The sequence below is a fragment of the Pongo abelii genome, chromosome 3, assembly GCF_028885655.2.
Source record: "Pongo abelii isolate AG06213 chromosome 3, NHGRI_mPonAbe1-v2.0_pri, whole genome shotgun sequence".
Taxonomy (NCBI): Eukaryota; Metazoa; Chordata; class Mammalia; order Primates; family Hominidae; genus Pongo; species Pongo abelii.
The window spans coordinates 6867241-6885053 of NC_071988.2; the positions used below are offsets into that span (position 1 = coordinate 6867241).

General features: G+C 49.9%; 1 protein-coding gene across 1 annotated transcript in view; it reads left to right on the forward strand.

Annotated features, from left to right (window-relative positions):
* The first annotated feature begins 422 nt into the window (after positions 1-422).
* Positions 423-17813, forward strand: part of C3H4orf50 (chromosome 3 C4orf50 homolog) — a 114252-nt gene continuing 96861 nt past the window's right edge. The window contains exons 1-3 of the mRNA XM_054553697.2: positions 423-1033; positions 7209-7347; positions 10653-11192. Coding sequence (XP_054409672.2) covers positions 747-1033; positions 7209-7347; positions 10653-11192 — 966 coding nt within the window. The 5' untranslated portion in view covers positions 423-746. The remainder of the gene's footprint in view (positions 1034-7208; positions 7348-10652; positions 11193-17813) is intronic.

Below are 17813 nucleotides of genomic sequence, written 5' to 3' on the forward strand. Positions count from 1 at the left end.
CTCCTTTTTTGGGGTCTTGTTGCTCACCTATTACTGTATCTTCTATGTCAGAACACACACACTTCAGTTTGGGAGTCAGATCCATATTTGAATCCTGATTCTGCTACTTCCCATCCCACCCGTGGGACCCGGATAAGCTCCTTCACCTTCCAGAGCCTCCATCTGACCTCTGTATAATGGTCATGTTAATGCCCACCTCATAAGGTCACCAGGAGAATTGGACTAGTTAAGGCATGAGAGGCCCCTGCCCCGGGCGCAGACGGCACCCAGGGCAGCATAAATTTCCCATCCTCTTCCCCTAGCAAACTCTAGGTCCTTGAAAAATACGTGCTATGCTCAAAGAGGGAGTGTGGAACCTTATTCATTATGTGGTAAAAAGATAAGCTTCATTGACTACTGGGAGTCTCTAACATCTGATGGCCTTACCTGGAGGTCTTATTTTTCCTCTCTGTGTTCATCACTAGGCATTTCATCTCAAGTGATTTTTCTGCAATTTTTTCTTGCTTTGCGTGAGTTCTGGCATGCTGACTTGTAAAACGAGAGGCTTTCATTCATATTGTATGACGCTTGTGCAGATGAAACCCAAGTCACCCACTCATGAATAATCCACCTGTTCTTGCCCTTCTCAAAGGATATTTTCCTGAACAATCTGAAGTCACAAACACCACCTTGAAATCTCCAGGAAGTCAATGTTGCAAACTCACTTAATTTTATTATTAAGTCTTGCCCCATGAAATATTTCTGAGATGGAGCCAACAGCCAAGGGACGGACTGAGAAGAGTTTCAGCTATGTCATCAGAGCCCCCAGCAGTGAGGGGTTCGACATAATGAACGTTGATGTGAAGATTGACACATCCTGGATATTCCAGGACATGGAAGATAGTGCTGAGGAGCGGGAATGTCTCCAGGAAGAAGCAGCTGATCGCCCAGACATGGATATGGATGCGCTCAGGAGGCAGCTGGAGTCCTCCGAGCAGAAGCTGTCAGCAGCGGAGGACAAGTACGTGACATCGGAGTCCGGGCTGAGAAGCAGGTAGCGATGCCATTTTGATCTCTCTGTGTGTATTTCACAAACCCCGGGGCCATCAGAGTGTGTCACCGTGGTGTGTTGAATCACACCACACAGCTGGGGAAACTGGCTCACCAAAGGCACGTAACCTGCCCACGCAGTCACTTGCCTTCTGCTCCTCCCGCCCTCCTTCTTCTGCTCTGTACCTGCAGATGACGCTGCCTGGGCTCCTCTGCTCAAAGGCTTCCATTTAGGTGCAGCCAATGGGAGGCCCTGAAACGGAGGGAGGCAGGGAGAAGCCAGGTCTTCTCCCTCTCTTCTTCTCTGGGTGACTGTTCCATGAAAGGGCCCTATGTACAAAGTGACCCAGAAGTGCAGAAGGAACTGAGAAACCAAAGAAAGAGGCAGACAAATCCAGTTTGTCAGTTTGGGATGATTTTTTTAGGGGAACTTGCAGACACAAGCTTGGTTTTAGGCAGCCGCCAGACAAGTAGATGTCCACACAGCAAACCTTCCACCCCCAACCCAGGGCTTATATCCTGGGGAAAAAGCATGTGTGCTCTGCTTGCTTAGGTGGCTTGCATAGGTGGCTACAGGCATCACAGCCTATGGTTTCTGCAATGACAAGGGTTGTTTTGGAGGAAACCCACAACGAATAGATGTTTCTACATAAACAGAACTACATCAGCTCCACATCTTGGAGGCATTTGTGGACTCAGGGTTAGTCAAGAGTCACGTGCTGGATTAGCATTTAAAATAAAGTCACTCTTGTTCCCACAGTGACATCTCCCACTGTGGCTGTAACTCAGACGTGCTCTCAGCTTCCTCTGTGGTCCCAGCTCCCGCTGGGTGGCCTGGCTGCTCCGCCCTGCCCTGGTAACATCATCTCTTCCCTGTGTGGCTGTCCAGCCCCAGGGGCAGAAGTGACTTCCGGCAGTTGCTAATCCAGGCTGCTTGTCATCTCTGTCTGGCCTTTGGACTCTGCTGTCGTCTTTGAAATGGGTTCTCTGCATTCGTTTCTCTCTGTAGAACATCCTGGTGTAGGCTCTGTTTGCCTGATGGGGCTGACCTGGTCCCAACGTGGGGCATTTGAATCCAGGTCTTTCTCTAAAGCCCATCTTCTTTCCTGACGATGTCTTGACACCCAGACTGGCAGAAGGAGGTTGGGCCTTGCATATCGATCAGAGAAACCCAGCATGGAAGCACAATGCAGTGACGGCGGGGATCGATTCTGACAGGTTACTCATATCCCAGCAGCCACGTGCCTTGGATTTTTGCGGGACTTCCCCATTTTCTTGTACTTGCCTTTGTTTTAGTAAAGGCAGACCATTGAACGTGTATGCACATGTGATTTACTTTTCTTCCTTTTGGTAAAGTTTTATGCATGAAGAAATTCACAAATCAGAAAAATTCTTCTGTTACTCTATGTGATTGCCCATTCTTTCCTTCATTCTGCAACGCACTTACCCTCCGAGAGTCATGTACAAAGCTATGTTAGTTTGCCTGGGTTGCCATGACAAAGCACAGTAAGTCCTCACTGAACATTGTCCATAGGCTCTTGGAAACTGTGACTAAGTGAAGCAACCTACAACAAAACCAATTTGTTTTTGTTTTTTATTTTGCTTTGTTTTGAGATGGAGTCTTACTCTGTCACCCAGGCTGGAGTGCAGTGACATAATCTCGGCTCACTGCAAACCCCACCTCCTGGGTTTAAGTGATTCTCCTGCCTCAGCCTCCTGAGTAGCTGGGACTATAGGCGCCCATCACCACACCCAGCTAATTTTTGTATTTTTAGTACAGACAGGGTTTCACCATGTTGGCCACGCAGGTGTCGAACTCCTGACCTCAAGCGATATGCCTGCCTTGGCCTCCCAAAGTGTTGGGATTATAGACGTGAGCCACCACGCCTGGCCACAAAACTAATTTGACCATAGGCTAATTGATACAAATAAGAGTTAAGTTCCTACAGCATATTTCCGGTCAGAAAAACATCACGAAACTTTGAGATAAAGACCCCAAACACTTCTAATGTTAAACACCGAAATAAATGTGAAAGGCTCAAACAAATTTAAATTTAAGAAAGACAAAAAAACACAAGTAAGGTGATTATTTACCCAGTTGTTCCAGTTCAGGGTCACAGGTGGCTGGGGCCTCTCCCGGCAGCTCAGGGTGCAAAGTCTGAACAGGACACTCACACCCACACGCACACTCACGCAGGCTGGGACTATGTCGACATGTCAAGGATGGTGACATGGGGACATGGACCCGGATTCACTGGCTGGTCTCTAAGACCAATCACAAGTGTCCTTGAGAGAGGGAGACAGAGAGGGTTGAGTCTAGGGATGGCAGTGTGGCCACCAATGTGGGATTGCATGCAGCTGGCTCCAAAGATGGAGGCAGGGCCAGGAGCCCAGGAATGCAGCTCTAGACCTGGAGAAGACCAGGAAATGGATTTCCCCTCCAGCATCGGAGAGGGCTTGGCTCCACTGACAGCTCGACTAGCTCAGGAAGACTGATTCCGACTTCTGGCCGCCAAGCTTGTGGTGACGTGTTACAGCTGCGGGAGGAGACCAGGGTACCCCGAGAAAGCCCACGCAGACACGGGGAGAAGGGGCAAACTCCACATACACAGTGGCCCTGGCTGGGAATCTTTTTTTTTCTCATTAACATGATAATGAAATGGCATTACTTGCAGACCTGGGTGACTTAACAAAAACTTATTTTCTCACACTTCTGGAGCCCAAAAGCCCAAGCTCGGGGGGTCGGCAGGGTTGGTTTCTCCTGAGGCCTCACTCCTTGGCTTGTGGACTCCACCTTCTCCCTGTGTCGTCACGTGGTCATCCCTCTGTGTGTGTCTGTGTCCTCATCTCCTCCTCTTACAAGGACCCCGGTCGAATTGGAGCCGGGCCCACGCTCATGACTTTCTTTCAACTTAATTCCCTCTTTGAAAGGGCTTATCTCCAAATGTAATCACATTCTAAGGAACTTGGGGGTTAGGCCTTCAACACAGGAACTTTGCAGGGATGTGTTGAGCCCGTAACAGAAGTCCTGGGTGCTGAGAGCTGGGGAAGGCAGGGCCCTGGCCTGAGAGACTAGCAGCGTAGGCCCATACAGGGTTGTACATTCAAATCTTCTAGAAAGGTTGGTGGTGGAAACCAGAAGATCAACGGACCCCAGGAAGACAGGCAGGGAACCCCAGCCAAAGGAGACCCCTCCATGGGGGAGGGAAAGACAGAGATTCCCAGGGGGACACCATGAGCCGTAGGGAGGAGGGGCCTCTGTGACCCGGCCTGTGGGGGAATGTGGGCTTGAGTCCTCTGTTCTCTTTAAAGATGGGTACACCATCTTGCAGAAGACGGATCAGGGGAGGAGAAAAGGGAGCTGGCACAGGGCTAGGCCCTCCCATACTTGCCCCATCTTGGCTCTCTTAGACCCTGTGATGCATAGGGTGACATCATCTCCTTTGGCAGATGAGTAAACTGAGGCTGAGGGATGAAATACTAAGTGATCCAGGGCTGCTAAAAGCTGAGGCCAGGTCTGAAAGCACAATTCTGAGCACAGATTTCAGGTGAATTTCACAATGTGTTTGGGTCTAGCTGGGGCAGGGGAAAGGCTGGATAGTATGTCTTGGGTTCACTTTAATTAAAGAATTGAAGCACAAAAGTATTTCTTCTCAAAATAATATAACAGCTTTGTTAGAAATGTGAGGAAGAAAATCCCACTCCCGTCTTCATAACACTATCATTTTGCATATTTATTCCCCATCTAAATGCAGTAAAATTAAATAACAGCTAAGCACTTACTGAGTACTTGTTCAGTACCAAGCCACTGTTCACAGACTTGACAAGTATTAACATAATTCATCCTTAAAACAATACTACTACAGCACAATGGCTCGCGCCTGTAATCCCAGCACTTTGGGAGGCCGAGGCGGGCCGATTACCTGAGGTCGGGAGTTCAAGACCAGCCTGACCAACATGGAGAAACCCTGTCTCTACTAAAAATACAAAATCAGCCAGGCGTGGTGGCACATGCCTGTAATCCCAGCTACTCAGGAGGCTGAACAGGAGCATCGCTTGAACCCTGGAAGCAGAGGTTGCGGTGAGCCGAGATCGCGCCATTGCACTCTAGCCTGGGCAACAAGCACGAAACTCCATCTCAAAAAAAAAATAATACTAAAAACACAGTAAAAGTATCATCCACAGTTGTTATTGGTTTAATCAGGGAACAGTGTTCCTTCAGTGTCATATTTGTGAGTGTATTAGCTTCCCGTGGTTGCTGTAACACGTCACCACAAGCTTGGCGGCCAGAAGTCAGAATCAGTCTTCCTGAGTTAGTCCAGCTGTCGGTGGAGCCAAGCCCTCTCCGAGGCTGGAGGAGAAATCCATTCTCCTGGTCTAGAGCTGCATTCCTGGGCTCCTGGCCCTGCCTCCATCTTTGGACCCAGCTGCATGCAATCCCGCGTTGGTGGCCACACGGCCGTCCCTAAGTTCAACCCTCTCTGTCTCCCTCTCTCAAGGACACTTGTGATTGGTCTTAGAGACGAGCCAGTGAATCTGGGTCCATATCCCCATCTCACCATTCTTGACTTAATCCTATCTACAGTCTCTCTTGCATTTTAAGGTAACATTCATAGGTTCTAGGGATTAGGACCTGGATAAACCTGGGGCCAAAATTCACCCCGCCAAAGTGAAATTCGTCATTTTCTGCTCCGTTTAAGATTAGGAATCGTATCAGAATTAAATACTGTTCTCATATTTATTGTTACAGATTTGTCTCAAAACTAGAAAGAAAGGCTTTTGCTTTTCCTAGCAAATCTCCCCATATTGTAGAACTCATCGGAAAGTGCTCAGCCTGACTGACTAACTGGAGCTGCTCCTATGGTCCAGTTTGGAAAGATCTTGATTATGATCCTCACGAAAGAGAGCACACTCTGGTCTGCTACCCTTGAGACCTTTCCTCAGGGCATGAGAACTGGGATAGGAGAGGGACTCTTGGCCTTATCGTTAATAATAATGCATCATGTAATTTAATCTTCATGAAAACCTGCTGAACAAGGTTAATGACCTCTATTTTATAGATAAAGTTACTGAGGGTCATAGTGCTGAACTAGCCCTGTTAAGACCCCATGGCTGGTGAATGGCAGAGCCAGCAGGCAAAGCTAGTTCTTCACCCAGGGCAGCAGTATCTATCCTGGATGTGCAGGTGCCCAGCGTGGACTTGGGGAAGGAGTGAGGATATGTAGAGCTTAGGCATGGAGGCTGTGAATGCACCTTCACATGTATCATGGTTTCTATTATACAGGCAAGATTGACACATTAAGGGGACTTGGAAACTAGGCACAATGGGAGACAGGCCAGTCTTTGCAGTGCCTCCTCTCCCCGTGGGTCTGGGAGCCTGGGCTTTCTTTTCGGACTTTCTCCCCCGACCCTGCGTGTGTCTCCCTCCCACAGAGCTGCAATCAGGGTTCACATCCAGTCTGGGTTCTACGTCTATGTCTGCTTCTGACATAGCCCCAGTGTATTTGCAAGACCATGCAGTCTTCCTGTGACTTAGCCATTCCTAATAGACAGTTAAGCCACTTCCAGCTTCTCATCTGGAAGACTAAGTAATACAGAGATTCATTTTTTTCAGTTGCAGAAACTTTTTTCTGAATTTTAATCATTTCCTTAGGTTTATAAGAATGTAGCTAAAATGGGAGACAGCAGAGCAGAGGCTGACAATGCTGAGTCCGGAAGTAAGACCGACTAGATTCTATAATGCTGTGTGACTTTGGGCAAAAGTCTGCCCCCTCTGATCCTATTTCCTCATGTGTGAAGTAAGGTTAGCAGAACCCACCTGTAGGCTGTTAATGTGAGGATTCATTGAAACCACCAAGTTAAAGCTCTTAGCCTAAATGGCTCAAGCTCAGGCACTCTGAGTTAGCATTACCTGAATCTGCAATTACTGGCTTCGGTGTGAGGACGTTGAAGATTTCTGATGCATGGTACCTAATTGTTCAAATAACATCTTTGAAGTATTGTAGATAATCTTTAGAACTATATACATGAATATTATGCAAAATGTAATTTTGTCAGAACATCACATTGGCCCAATGACAAAAACAATAATAATAATAGTTTGGCCCTGGTGTCTGCAAAAGCCCTAGGCCATGTTGACTGCACCCTGAGCAAGTGCCTCCCTGCTTTTCATGCTGCAGAATTCAGGAGCTGGAGCTGTCAGAGAGGAAACTCCTCCGGAAGGTGGACCAGCTGAGCACCCACGTGGCCCAGGAGAGAAGCGCCTGGCTCCAGGCCCAGGAGAAGCTGGCGGCGCTGCAGGGGGAGCTGGCCAGCCAGGTATCGTTTCCTTCTCCTTTCCAGTCCCTGTTTCCTGGCCTGCAGAGCTGTGGGAACTCAGCAGCAGCTGCAGCTGGGCAAAGACAGTATAGGGCGGGCCTGGGAGAGCCCAGTCAGGAGGGTTAGAGAGATCCTAAGTTCATGGTGCATGGAGTGACTGCGGGGCCTGGGGCGTGCAGGGATGTGGGGGTGAGGGCTGCACACTTGCTGGAAGCTCTTGTGCCTGAGGACCTCAGCGCCAGGCCACAGCCTGAGGACAGGAGTTGGCTGGTGCAGGGCTCCTGGGGTCTGGAGCTCTTATGCAGATGGGGGAGATGATAAGAAACAAGTAACTCTAAACCTGGATGTGGGGTGCCATGGGGGAGTGTGGGATTCCCCCATGGTGTGTGTTCAGGGGGCTGGGGGAGTTGAGGAGAGCTACAGAGAGCTGAGGCCATGTGAGTTGGGCGTTGTTGGGAGGGGCGTGTGAGGCGTGGCTGACAGCATGGTCCATAGCACAGAGGTGTGGGAGAACACAGAGGATATCACCGTTCTGGGGACGGAGTGGGTGAGTCAGAAAGTTCCAGAGGGGCCAGGGTGGCCAACTCCGCTGCATGGCCCAATTCTGAATACAATGGGGAACAAGCTTTAGGGGATTTAAGTAGGGAAGCCTCGGAGTCAGATGGTCATTTGGGGAATGCCATTCTCCCTGCATGGGAGAGAGAGATGATGGAGGCAGGGGGAGAAGTTCAAGAGCTCCCTGGAGAAGCAGTGGGCAGTTAAGGGTGGGGGGCTGTGGAGGCAGAGCCTGGAGCCAAACCCTGGCTCTGCCACTCACTAGCTGTGTGACCTTGGGCAAGTGACATAACCTCTCTGGGCCTCAGTTTCCTCATGTGTGAAGTGGGAATGATATAGTACCAACCCCCTCAGATTGTTGTGTGGGCTGAGTTGATACATGTAAAAGACTCCCAACAGTAGGTATTTAAATGACACTATCTGCTTTTATAATTATTAGCCGTTGCTAAAATTTTCCAGGGGAAGGACGATGGGGCTGGAGGGCAGGCCACTTTTAGGAAAGGCTGCAGAGGCAAAAACCACAAAACTCCAAGGTAGCCGCGTGCGGCTCACAACGGTCCCTGGAGGCATCCTGTTCTAGTCTGCTGCTATTTAGAATGCAGCCAGGGATTTTCAAATTGCAGGTTGCAACCCATCTGTGGGATGTGAGATCGATTCTGGGGCTCACAACTAGCACTTAAAAATCAAATCAATATAGACTAAGAAATATACAAGCACGTCGCATGTGCTAGAGGGAGTGCTGTTTTGAGAAACTTGTTTCAGCTGTACACAGGTGTGTATAACGGGCATGATGTTCATAGGTGTTTCATACATGTTTCTTATAGTGGGAAACTGAGAAAAGCTGGAAAACACTTGACATTGCTATTAGCTGAAATAGAAGTAGACGTGGAAATACAAGGATTCCAATTAAATTGAAAATAGTCCTTGAGATGCCAGGGAGATATCCTAGTGGAATTTTTTTCTCCTTTATACTGAACTTCAGGCGCAGAAAATCGAGTTACTTCTCCTTGGCTCATAGTACCTCATCATTACCATCCTGAGGGGAGTTTTATCACAGGTAGAGTGCTGTTGAGTGGGACTCCTCCACCACTGATGTGATGTCTTTGTGGAAAATGTTGTCATAAATACTTTTTGAGCCATGCCCTATGTGAATGTAGGATTTCCGAGGTGAATTGGACCTAGCCCTGTAATGGTGTTCACAGTGTGATGAGGGGCAAAAGATGAGGGTGACAGCAAGTGACATGCTGTTAGGGAGTGAAAGATACTGCAGGGACCAGCAGTTTCTGCAGGGGAACACTAAGCCCTTTTCTACATATGTCGTCTTATTAAATCTGTCCCATGTGCTATGTATGCTCCTGGGAAGGACTCGTCACAAAACTCCATTTCCAGATGGGCAGCAGATGTTCAAAGTGATAGGGAAATTGCTTAGGGTCTCTCAGTTGCCCCTTGGCCCAGCTGCCACCCAGCCCCCAACCGTCTAACCCTAAATCTTTCGCTACAAACATCTGTATTTTGAAGCGAGTTTTGCAGGAGTGCATGAGTGAGTTTTCCATGCCCTTTGCACCTGTATGTACCAAATAGCAGTTTTGCTTTGTTGCTGTCAATGTTTCCAGTAAGCATTTGCACATGAAGATGTCTTGTTTCTGTAGTGACCTGCGGTTGTTGTGAAAGCTGTCAAAGGCAGACCATCTAGGCTCTGAAATCCCTCCACCGGGCACCATGCAAAGATCATTACAGAATACCCGCCTTCAGGAAGACCAGGAGAATTCTCCTCCCAGGGAATCTGACCCCGACTTTTATCTGCCCCACGTTCCCCAAAACTATCAAACAAAGCTTGTCTGAGCTGTTCCCAGGTTTCCCCTTTCACGTTTGCTCTTAGCTTGTTTGTTTTTGTTTTCTGGAAGCTCCCTAGCAGAAGAGCAGCGGCAAGTGACGGCAGTTGAAAGATTAACGTAGAGGTAGTTCTGTCCCTTTGCTTGAATTAATTCTGAAAAGTAGGCGACGGCTCTAATTTTCACAGTGGGTGGGGCACCCCCGTCCAGCTCATCGCCCGTGGCTGGGAGGAGGCAGATGTGTTCCCTGGCCAGGCAGGTGGGCAGATGAAAGAAGAAAAGGCCTGAGTCAGATACAAGGCGCTTGGCATCCTGGCCGCAGTGAATTTTAGCTGTGTGATATGCAAGTCACTTCTGAGTGTCTCTCAGGCTAGTAAGGTACCTCCCTCTAGGTGGAGTATCCACCGTAATGACAGCTGCTGTGGCACTGGTATCGCGACTCACCTGCTGGGGCCAGCTGACCCTGGGTGGGCCAAGCACTGACCCTGTAGGTAGGAAATGGGGATCTCTGGGCACTTCTGGGGTGGAAGTGGGGACACCTGGGAGGCTCCGGAGCAGCTGTGTGCAGTCAGGTGTGGACGTATTCAGTATCCGGACATCTCCAGCGGCCCTCAGGGTGTGTACTCGCTGATGGCCATCCTGCCACCTGCACAGCTCCTTTCCAGGACTCAGGGAGCTCTTGAAGGTACAGGGCCCAGACTAGGGTGGATGAAGTGAGGGAGACACTTGCCTCCGTGCAAAATTTAAGAGGATGCCAAAACAGTCAAAGAGATAATACTTTGATGCATTATTATAATGCACAAAATGCAAAAACGCACCATGCACAAAATACGGAAATGTTAAGTCAAGACAGGATCAATGTGAGCCATGGTGTGTCCTTTGGGCTTGCTGACGCCCTCATCCACCACCAACTTGTAGATCCGGGAGAAGGAGAGCGTGGCCAGGCGGCAGCAGTGGCGGCTGCGGCGGTTGCAGGAACGGTTGCGGCGCAAGGACGAGGCACTGGGGCAGCAGGCGGCGGCCCTGGAGCGCGGCCGGCGGACCCAGCGGCGCCAGCTGGGCCTGGTGCGCGAGCAGGAGCGCGTCCTGCGGGAGCAGGTGCAGCGGCTGGAGCGCGACGTGCGGCGCCTCTGCCGCGCTGCGGGCCTCCTGCTGGCCCAGTGGGACACCGCGGCCCCGGGCTCCCAGGGCGCCACCGAGGCGGTCGCGGAACTGCGTGCCCTGCAGGCGAGGGCAAAGCGCAGCGAGCGTGAGCGGGAGGAGGCAGCGCGCAGGCTGCAGGAGCACCGGGCCACCGAGCGCGAGCTCCGCGGGCAGCTGGAGGAGCTGCGCTGCTGCATCTATGGGCTGAAGCTGTCAGAGATCGGCCTGCAGGGCCAGGTGGAGGACCTCACCCAGCAGAACCAGTGCCTGCGAGAGGAGCTGGGAGCCCAGGCCCCTATTGGTCACTGCAGCCTGGTAAGTGGCGGGAACCCAGGGCAGGAGTGATCTTTTGCCTTTCTCCTTCTCCTCCAGCCACTTGGTCAAGTCATTGACCCATCCATTCCCCGGGCTCCTCTTCCTACACCTGTCCAACCCTGCCAGCCCTGTCCATCGTCCTTCACTGCATCTACTCACCTCCCCACCCACCCTCCCATCTAACCTCACACACTCATTCAGTGCACGCCCACCTCACTACCCATCCACCAACCATGTCCACCACCTGTCCATCCTCAGATGCACACACTTGCCCATTATCCATCCATCCACCTATCCAACCACTCACCCACCTACCTACCACCATTTTGCCATTCATCCTAACACCTGCTTGTCCACGCAGCCACTTATGAGACCACTTACTAAACCACTTGTTTTCCCATTGTTGAAATCTGTCTGGGCTTTTATAAAAGATACCATAGATGGTGGCTTATAAACAAGAGAAACTTATTTTTCACACTTTTGGAGGCTGGAGGTCCAAGATCAAGGCACGAGTAGATTTGGTGTTGGGGGAGGGCCTGCTTCCTGGTTCACAGATGGTGCCTTCTCACTGGGTCCTCACAGGGCAGGAGGGAGAGGGAGCCTTCTGGGGTACTAATTAGTAAGGGTACTAATACCATTCATGAAGCCTCCACCCTCAGGACCTAATTACCTCCCAAAGACTCCACCACCTGACACCCTCACATTGAGGATTAGGATTTCAATATAAATTTGGTGGTGGCGGGGAACACAGCCACTCAGACCCCAGCACTTGCCCACCCACTTGTCTAGCCACGTTCCATCATCTTCTCATTCACCATACCATCTGTTCATCTATCTACCCCTCTGGCCACTGGCCAGGCAGCCAACCAGCCACCTTGTATCCCTTATTGTCCACTCACTCTTGTCCATCCATCTGTCCAACATCCAATGAGTTCCTGCTGACAGCCAGGCCCTGCGCTACACAAGATCTTCAACATGCTGTGCCATGGGACTCGTATGTGCTTGTGAAGTCCAGTCCCTCTCCTCTGGAAGCAGTCACCTCTTCTCCCACTTCACCTGTAGCACCAAAGGTGACAACAGTATACTGGTGGCAATTCTGTGCGTGCATCTTCAGTTCTCCCTCTTTAGACTGTGAGCTCCTTGAGGGCAGGGTCCAGATGTGATGGTATTTGTAGCCTCAGTCCCCATAGCAGCACACACGAGGGCCCCAGGACTGTGGAGTAGAGAGCACACAGGGTAGGGTCCCTTTCTGGTTTGCATATTTACTCGCTGTGTGACCTCGGGCAAGCTTCTTAAACTCTGGAGGGCAGGCTGGACATGTATTGATTCATTTGATTGAGGGGAGGGTAAAAGCTTACATTTTATGTATTCCTACCGTGTGCTCGGCTCCATACTGGGTGTTTGCAAAGACATTATTTCATGTAATGCTTATGAAGGCAGGTGATATTAGCATCTTCCTTTTGCATTTGAAGAAGCTGAGGCTCAGAGGACAGCATCTTTTAACTGTTGTCACACAGCTATTAAAGGACCGAACTGGAATGTGATCAAAATTTGATGAAAGTCCAAAGTTTATTGTTTCTACTGTAGCAGCCCGCCTGCTGCAATGGAAGCACTAACTCAGCTCCCACGAAAGATCTACAGCCTGCTTCTCCCCTGTGGCTCAATTTGCATTTAAGGAAAAATGAGTGAGCAACCTTAGCCCAAAGAGGAGCGCTCATTTTTTGGAAATAAAATTTATCTTTAAACCTGGACAATCCATTTAAAATTACCTGGAACCTTAAATGATCTGAATTTTCTCAGGATTGTAGTAATGTATGAATGGCTTCATCGGTGCTCTTAGTTGACCTTTTTACTGCTTTATCCTCCTGTTCTAGCTGTTGTACATTTCCTGTTTGTTCTTCTTCCTTATGTTCATCAGATAAAAGGAAAACAAAGTGTATAACATTGGCAACTTGTTGTAATTTTGGAAAACAAGTGTGCATAGATGGAAATTGTCATTTAAAATTCTCTCTGTAATTTTCCTAAACATAAGACTTTAGACTGTTGGCTTAAGTCCTTCTTCCCCCAATCTCTCCATTCATCCTATCTTCCTCTTGTAAAAGTCCCAGTGGCCCAGGGGAACTGCACCTCCCATGGGGCTCGGCTTTCAAGGCTGCACTGCAGGCTGCTGTACAGTCACACTTCTCAGAAATAGCTACCTGCTATTTCTTGAAGATGGTTATCTGGGAGATAGCACGAGTACCTATGTATTTAGGAAGTACCTGCTCATGTCTTGGCCATTCTGTTTTCTCATGTAATCCTTAGGACAGCCTTGTGAGACAGGTGCTGTTTACCCACTGAACAGATAGAGAAGCTGAGACCCAGGGAGTTTAAGTGGCATCATCACAGGCACCAGCTGTTAAGTATCCCGGCCAGCAAGAGGACATGGCCAGAGCAGAGCCGTGACTTCTGCCTGCTGCCCGGACCTCGAGAGCCTAGGGTCAGAGTTTGTTACTGAGGAGCCTGGGGCAGCAGCAGTGGCTGGATTTAGTAGATTCTATGCCATCAGCTCACTGGATCCTTGTCATTGTGTGTCTGTGAACTTCTCAAGCTTTCATGCTTCCTCTTATAGAAGTCCCAGTGACCCAGGGGAACTGCACCTCATGTGGGGCTCAGTTCTTAAGGCTGTGCTCTAGGCTGGCCTGCACAGTCACACTTCTCTTGAGAGCCCCCTAAATTGCCCATCAAGTGGGGTCCCCAGCCACTTCTGCCTCGATCTCTCATCAGCAGCGTGGCTGAGAAAGCGGGGTTGCAACTCAGGAACCTGTGGAGTGTAGAATACTGAGCCTTCAACACTGGAGTGGAACAAGATGCTCACACTCAGAGGTGTAGGCAGGAATGAGAGTGGAGATGATGGAGGATTCCAGCACAGCTCTGCCTCCTACCCCCTGAGATGCTTTTGGGCAGGTTTCTGAATTCTCTGTGCCTCCGTTTCCCAAGTGTGAAATGGGATTAATACTGGGATGATGATAATACTAGTGCATCCTGATTGTGAGAATGAAATGTGAAAGCACAGGGAAAGCTCTTAGCTCAGTGCCCGGTATATTTTGATTGATCAATCGAATCTAGCTTCTGTCACTGTCAGCATCATCACACCGTCACCATCACCACCATCACCATCACCATCACGTCATCACTATCACCATCATCACCAACATCACCATCACCATCGCCACCATCACCATCATCACCATCACATCATCACCACCATCACCATCATCAGATCACTATCATCACTATCATCACCATCATCATCACCATCACCATCACCATCACCATCATCACCATCACATCATCACCACCATCACCATCATCAGATCACTATCATCACTATCATCACCATCATCATCACCATCACCATCACCATCACCATCATCACCATCACATCATCACCATCACCATCATCACTATCATCACCAGCACCATCACCATCATCAGATCACTATCATCACTATCATCACCATCATCATCACCATCACCATCACCATCACCATCATCACCATCACATCATCACCACCATCACCATCATCAGATCACTATCATCACTATCATCACCATCATCATCACCATCACCATCACCATCACCATCATCACCATCACATCATCACCATCACCATCACCATCACCATCATCACTATCATCACCAGCACCATCACCATCATTACTATCACCATCACATCATCACCATCATCATCACCATCATCACCATGATCATCATCACCATCACTGTCCTCATTATTATCACCATCACCACTACCGTCACCATCACTATCGTATTATCAGCCCATCATCATCATATCGTCATCACCATCACCACCCCATCATCACCATAATCACTATCACCATCAGAGTCACAATCACCATCACCACCACATCATCATCACCATCACCATCATCACCATTACCATCACATCATCATCACCATCACCACCGCCACCATCATCACTATCACCATCACCATCACTGCCATCACCACCATCACCACCACCATCACCATCACCACCATCACCACCACCATCACCATCACCACCATCACCATCATCACCAACATCACCATCATCATCACCACCATCACCATCATCACCATTACCACCCTCATCACTATCACCATCACCATCACCATTGCCACCCTCCTCCTCATCTCTTCCTGAGCTTGTGTTCATCTAGTAGGATGTTGGGTAAATCAACCTCACTACCTATATTGTAATTTTCTCTCTCTTGACTTATTTGTTTTTCCTGAGGGCTTATCCTGGACTGGAGTAGGTTAGATGTGAGTGTAATTTGTCACCATTGAGCTGCCTGAATGGCTGGTGGGAGCTCAGGCCAACAGGTCCCCGGGGTGGACAGGGCCTGTGGTCACCAGCTCCTGTATCCCAGCAGCCTGTGGATGAGCTGGGGAGACTGAGAGAACTGCAGTGGTCTTGTGCAAAGGGCCATCTGGGGGCGGCTCTCTGGGCCGAGGAGCTGAGAACCTTTACCTGGGTCTGCTGCAGGGCAGAGCAGGTGGGTGAAGCCCCCTGGCTAGCAGAAGACCTGGGATGTGAGAGGAGGTGAGGGGAAGGGGCTGGCTTTCATCTTGGGAGCTGCCCATCTGTTACTTAATCCTCAAGCAACATGGCCAGATAGGTGTCCTCCTGTCTGCTTCATAGAGGAGGCAGAAGGCTCAGAGATGCAGTGTCCTGTCCAGGGTCACACAACCAAGGAGCGAGGCCCCGATGTAATTCCCACTCCCTGCCTTTCCTTTCATATCCACCCAGCCTCCTGGGTTGGGAGTTTCCCAGAGGCAGCTGTGGGTGCTCATGCAGCTGAGAGCCACCCTCCGAGGGCATGGAGATGGCACCAGCAGTGACCCTGAGTCAGGCTGCTGGGGCTCTGAGCCCACCTGGCAGGGGGCAGCTCTGGGGCAGGACAGCATTGTCTTAGTGGGCAGGAGGGGCCCCACCAGCCACAAGCCTGGTGACAGAGTGTGACAGCGGCAGGCAGGGTGTTCCCAGCTGGTTTGGAGCTAGCTGCTGCAGGTAAGGGCCAGGTCACATGGGGTATTCCCGGGGCTGCAGATTGGGCCCTGAGGAAACAGGCAAGGCACAGCGTGTTATTTTCCTGGGGCTGCTGTAACAAAGTACCTCAAACCTGCTGACTTAAAACTGCAGACATTTATTGTCTCCTAGGTCTGGGAGCCGGAAGTAGGAAATCAAGGTGGCAGTGGGGCCATGCTTCCTCCTGAGGCTCTAGGGGACAGTCTGCTCCTTGCCACACCCAGCTTCTGGTGGCTCCTGGCAATCTTCAGCTTGCAGACGCATCACTCTGATTTCTGCCTCCACCTTCTCTTGGCCTCTTTCCTCTGTGTGTCCGTTTCTGTGTCTCTTCTCTTCTTATATGGACACCAGATCTTTATTGGATTAGGACCCAGCCTAATCCAGTATGGCCTCACCTTAATTTGATCACATCTGCAAAAACACTATTTTCAACTAAGGCCACACTCTCAGGTACTTTTTCTTTTGGGAAGGCACAATTCAACCCACTCCACAAAGTTATGTGGCAGATGACGGCTTATGGTCTCTTCTCCTCCTCCAGGTATTCCCTGACCCCAGGAGCCTCTTCTGTCCTCCCAGGGCCCTCACATGCACGGCTGTCAGTGCTGGGCTGAGCCTCCCAAGGGCGGGGCTGGGGCTGGGTGCGCTCTGCCTTCCCTGTGTTTGCTGAGTGCCGCAGGCACACTGACATGCTATACATTTATTTATTCATTCATTTACTTCCACCAAAACATGCATCTTGCAAGACAGGCACTGTCCTCTTTATTTTCTGCTGCATTCCCAGCACTAGCGCAGTCCTTGGCATGGAAGAGGTGCTGGGTGAATATTTATTAAGTGCAAGGAGGGAGGAGGGAAGATAGCACTGACTCTCAGTTACTGGAGCCTGTGTGGGTTCAGGCCCCTTTTCAGCCCTGTGAGGTTGCAAACAGATGATCTGGCTTCTCGGCTCATTTAGGACACTAGTTTCTTGGGACATGCCACCTCCCCTGTGGGTTTCTACTGGATGAGAAATAGCGGCAATTGTCTCCCTGGTAGTGTCAGAGGGAAGAACCCAAGAGACCGTGATTGCAGGACCCCACTGAACAAACGCTGGATAACATTCTCAGCATAAAATATCATGGAGCACGAACTCCTGACCTAAAGTGACCAGCCTGTCCAACATGGTGAAACCCTGTCTCTACTAAAAATACAAAAATTAGCTAGGCGTGGTGGCATGCGCCTGTAATCCCAGCTACTTGGGAAGCTGAGGCAGGAGAATCATTTGAACCCGGGGGGCAGAGGTTGCAGTGAGCCAAGATGGCGCCAGTGCACTCCAGCCCGGGTGACAGAATGAGACTCTGTCTCAAAAAATAAAAGAAAAAGATGTCATTGGGTAATGACTGATTCTGCCTTCTAGCAGTCTAAAACCGTGGCCCTTGAAAAACCAGGTTAGGAGAATTTCGACTAGCAAGAGGCTTGCTTTGGCTGTGTGTGTGTATCCATTTTATTATGGCTTTTGTATTTCTGGTATTGCTTGCTCTAACTTCCGGTGGGCTCTCCTGCCACTTAC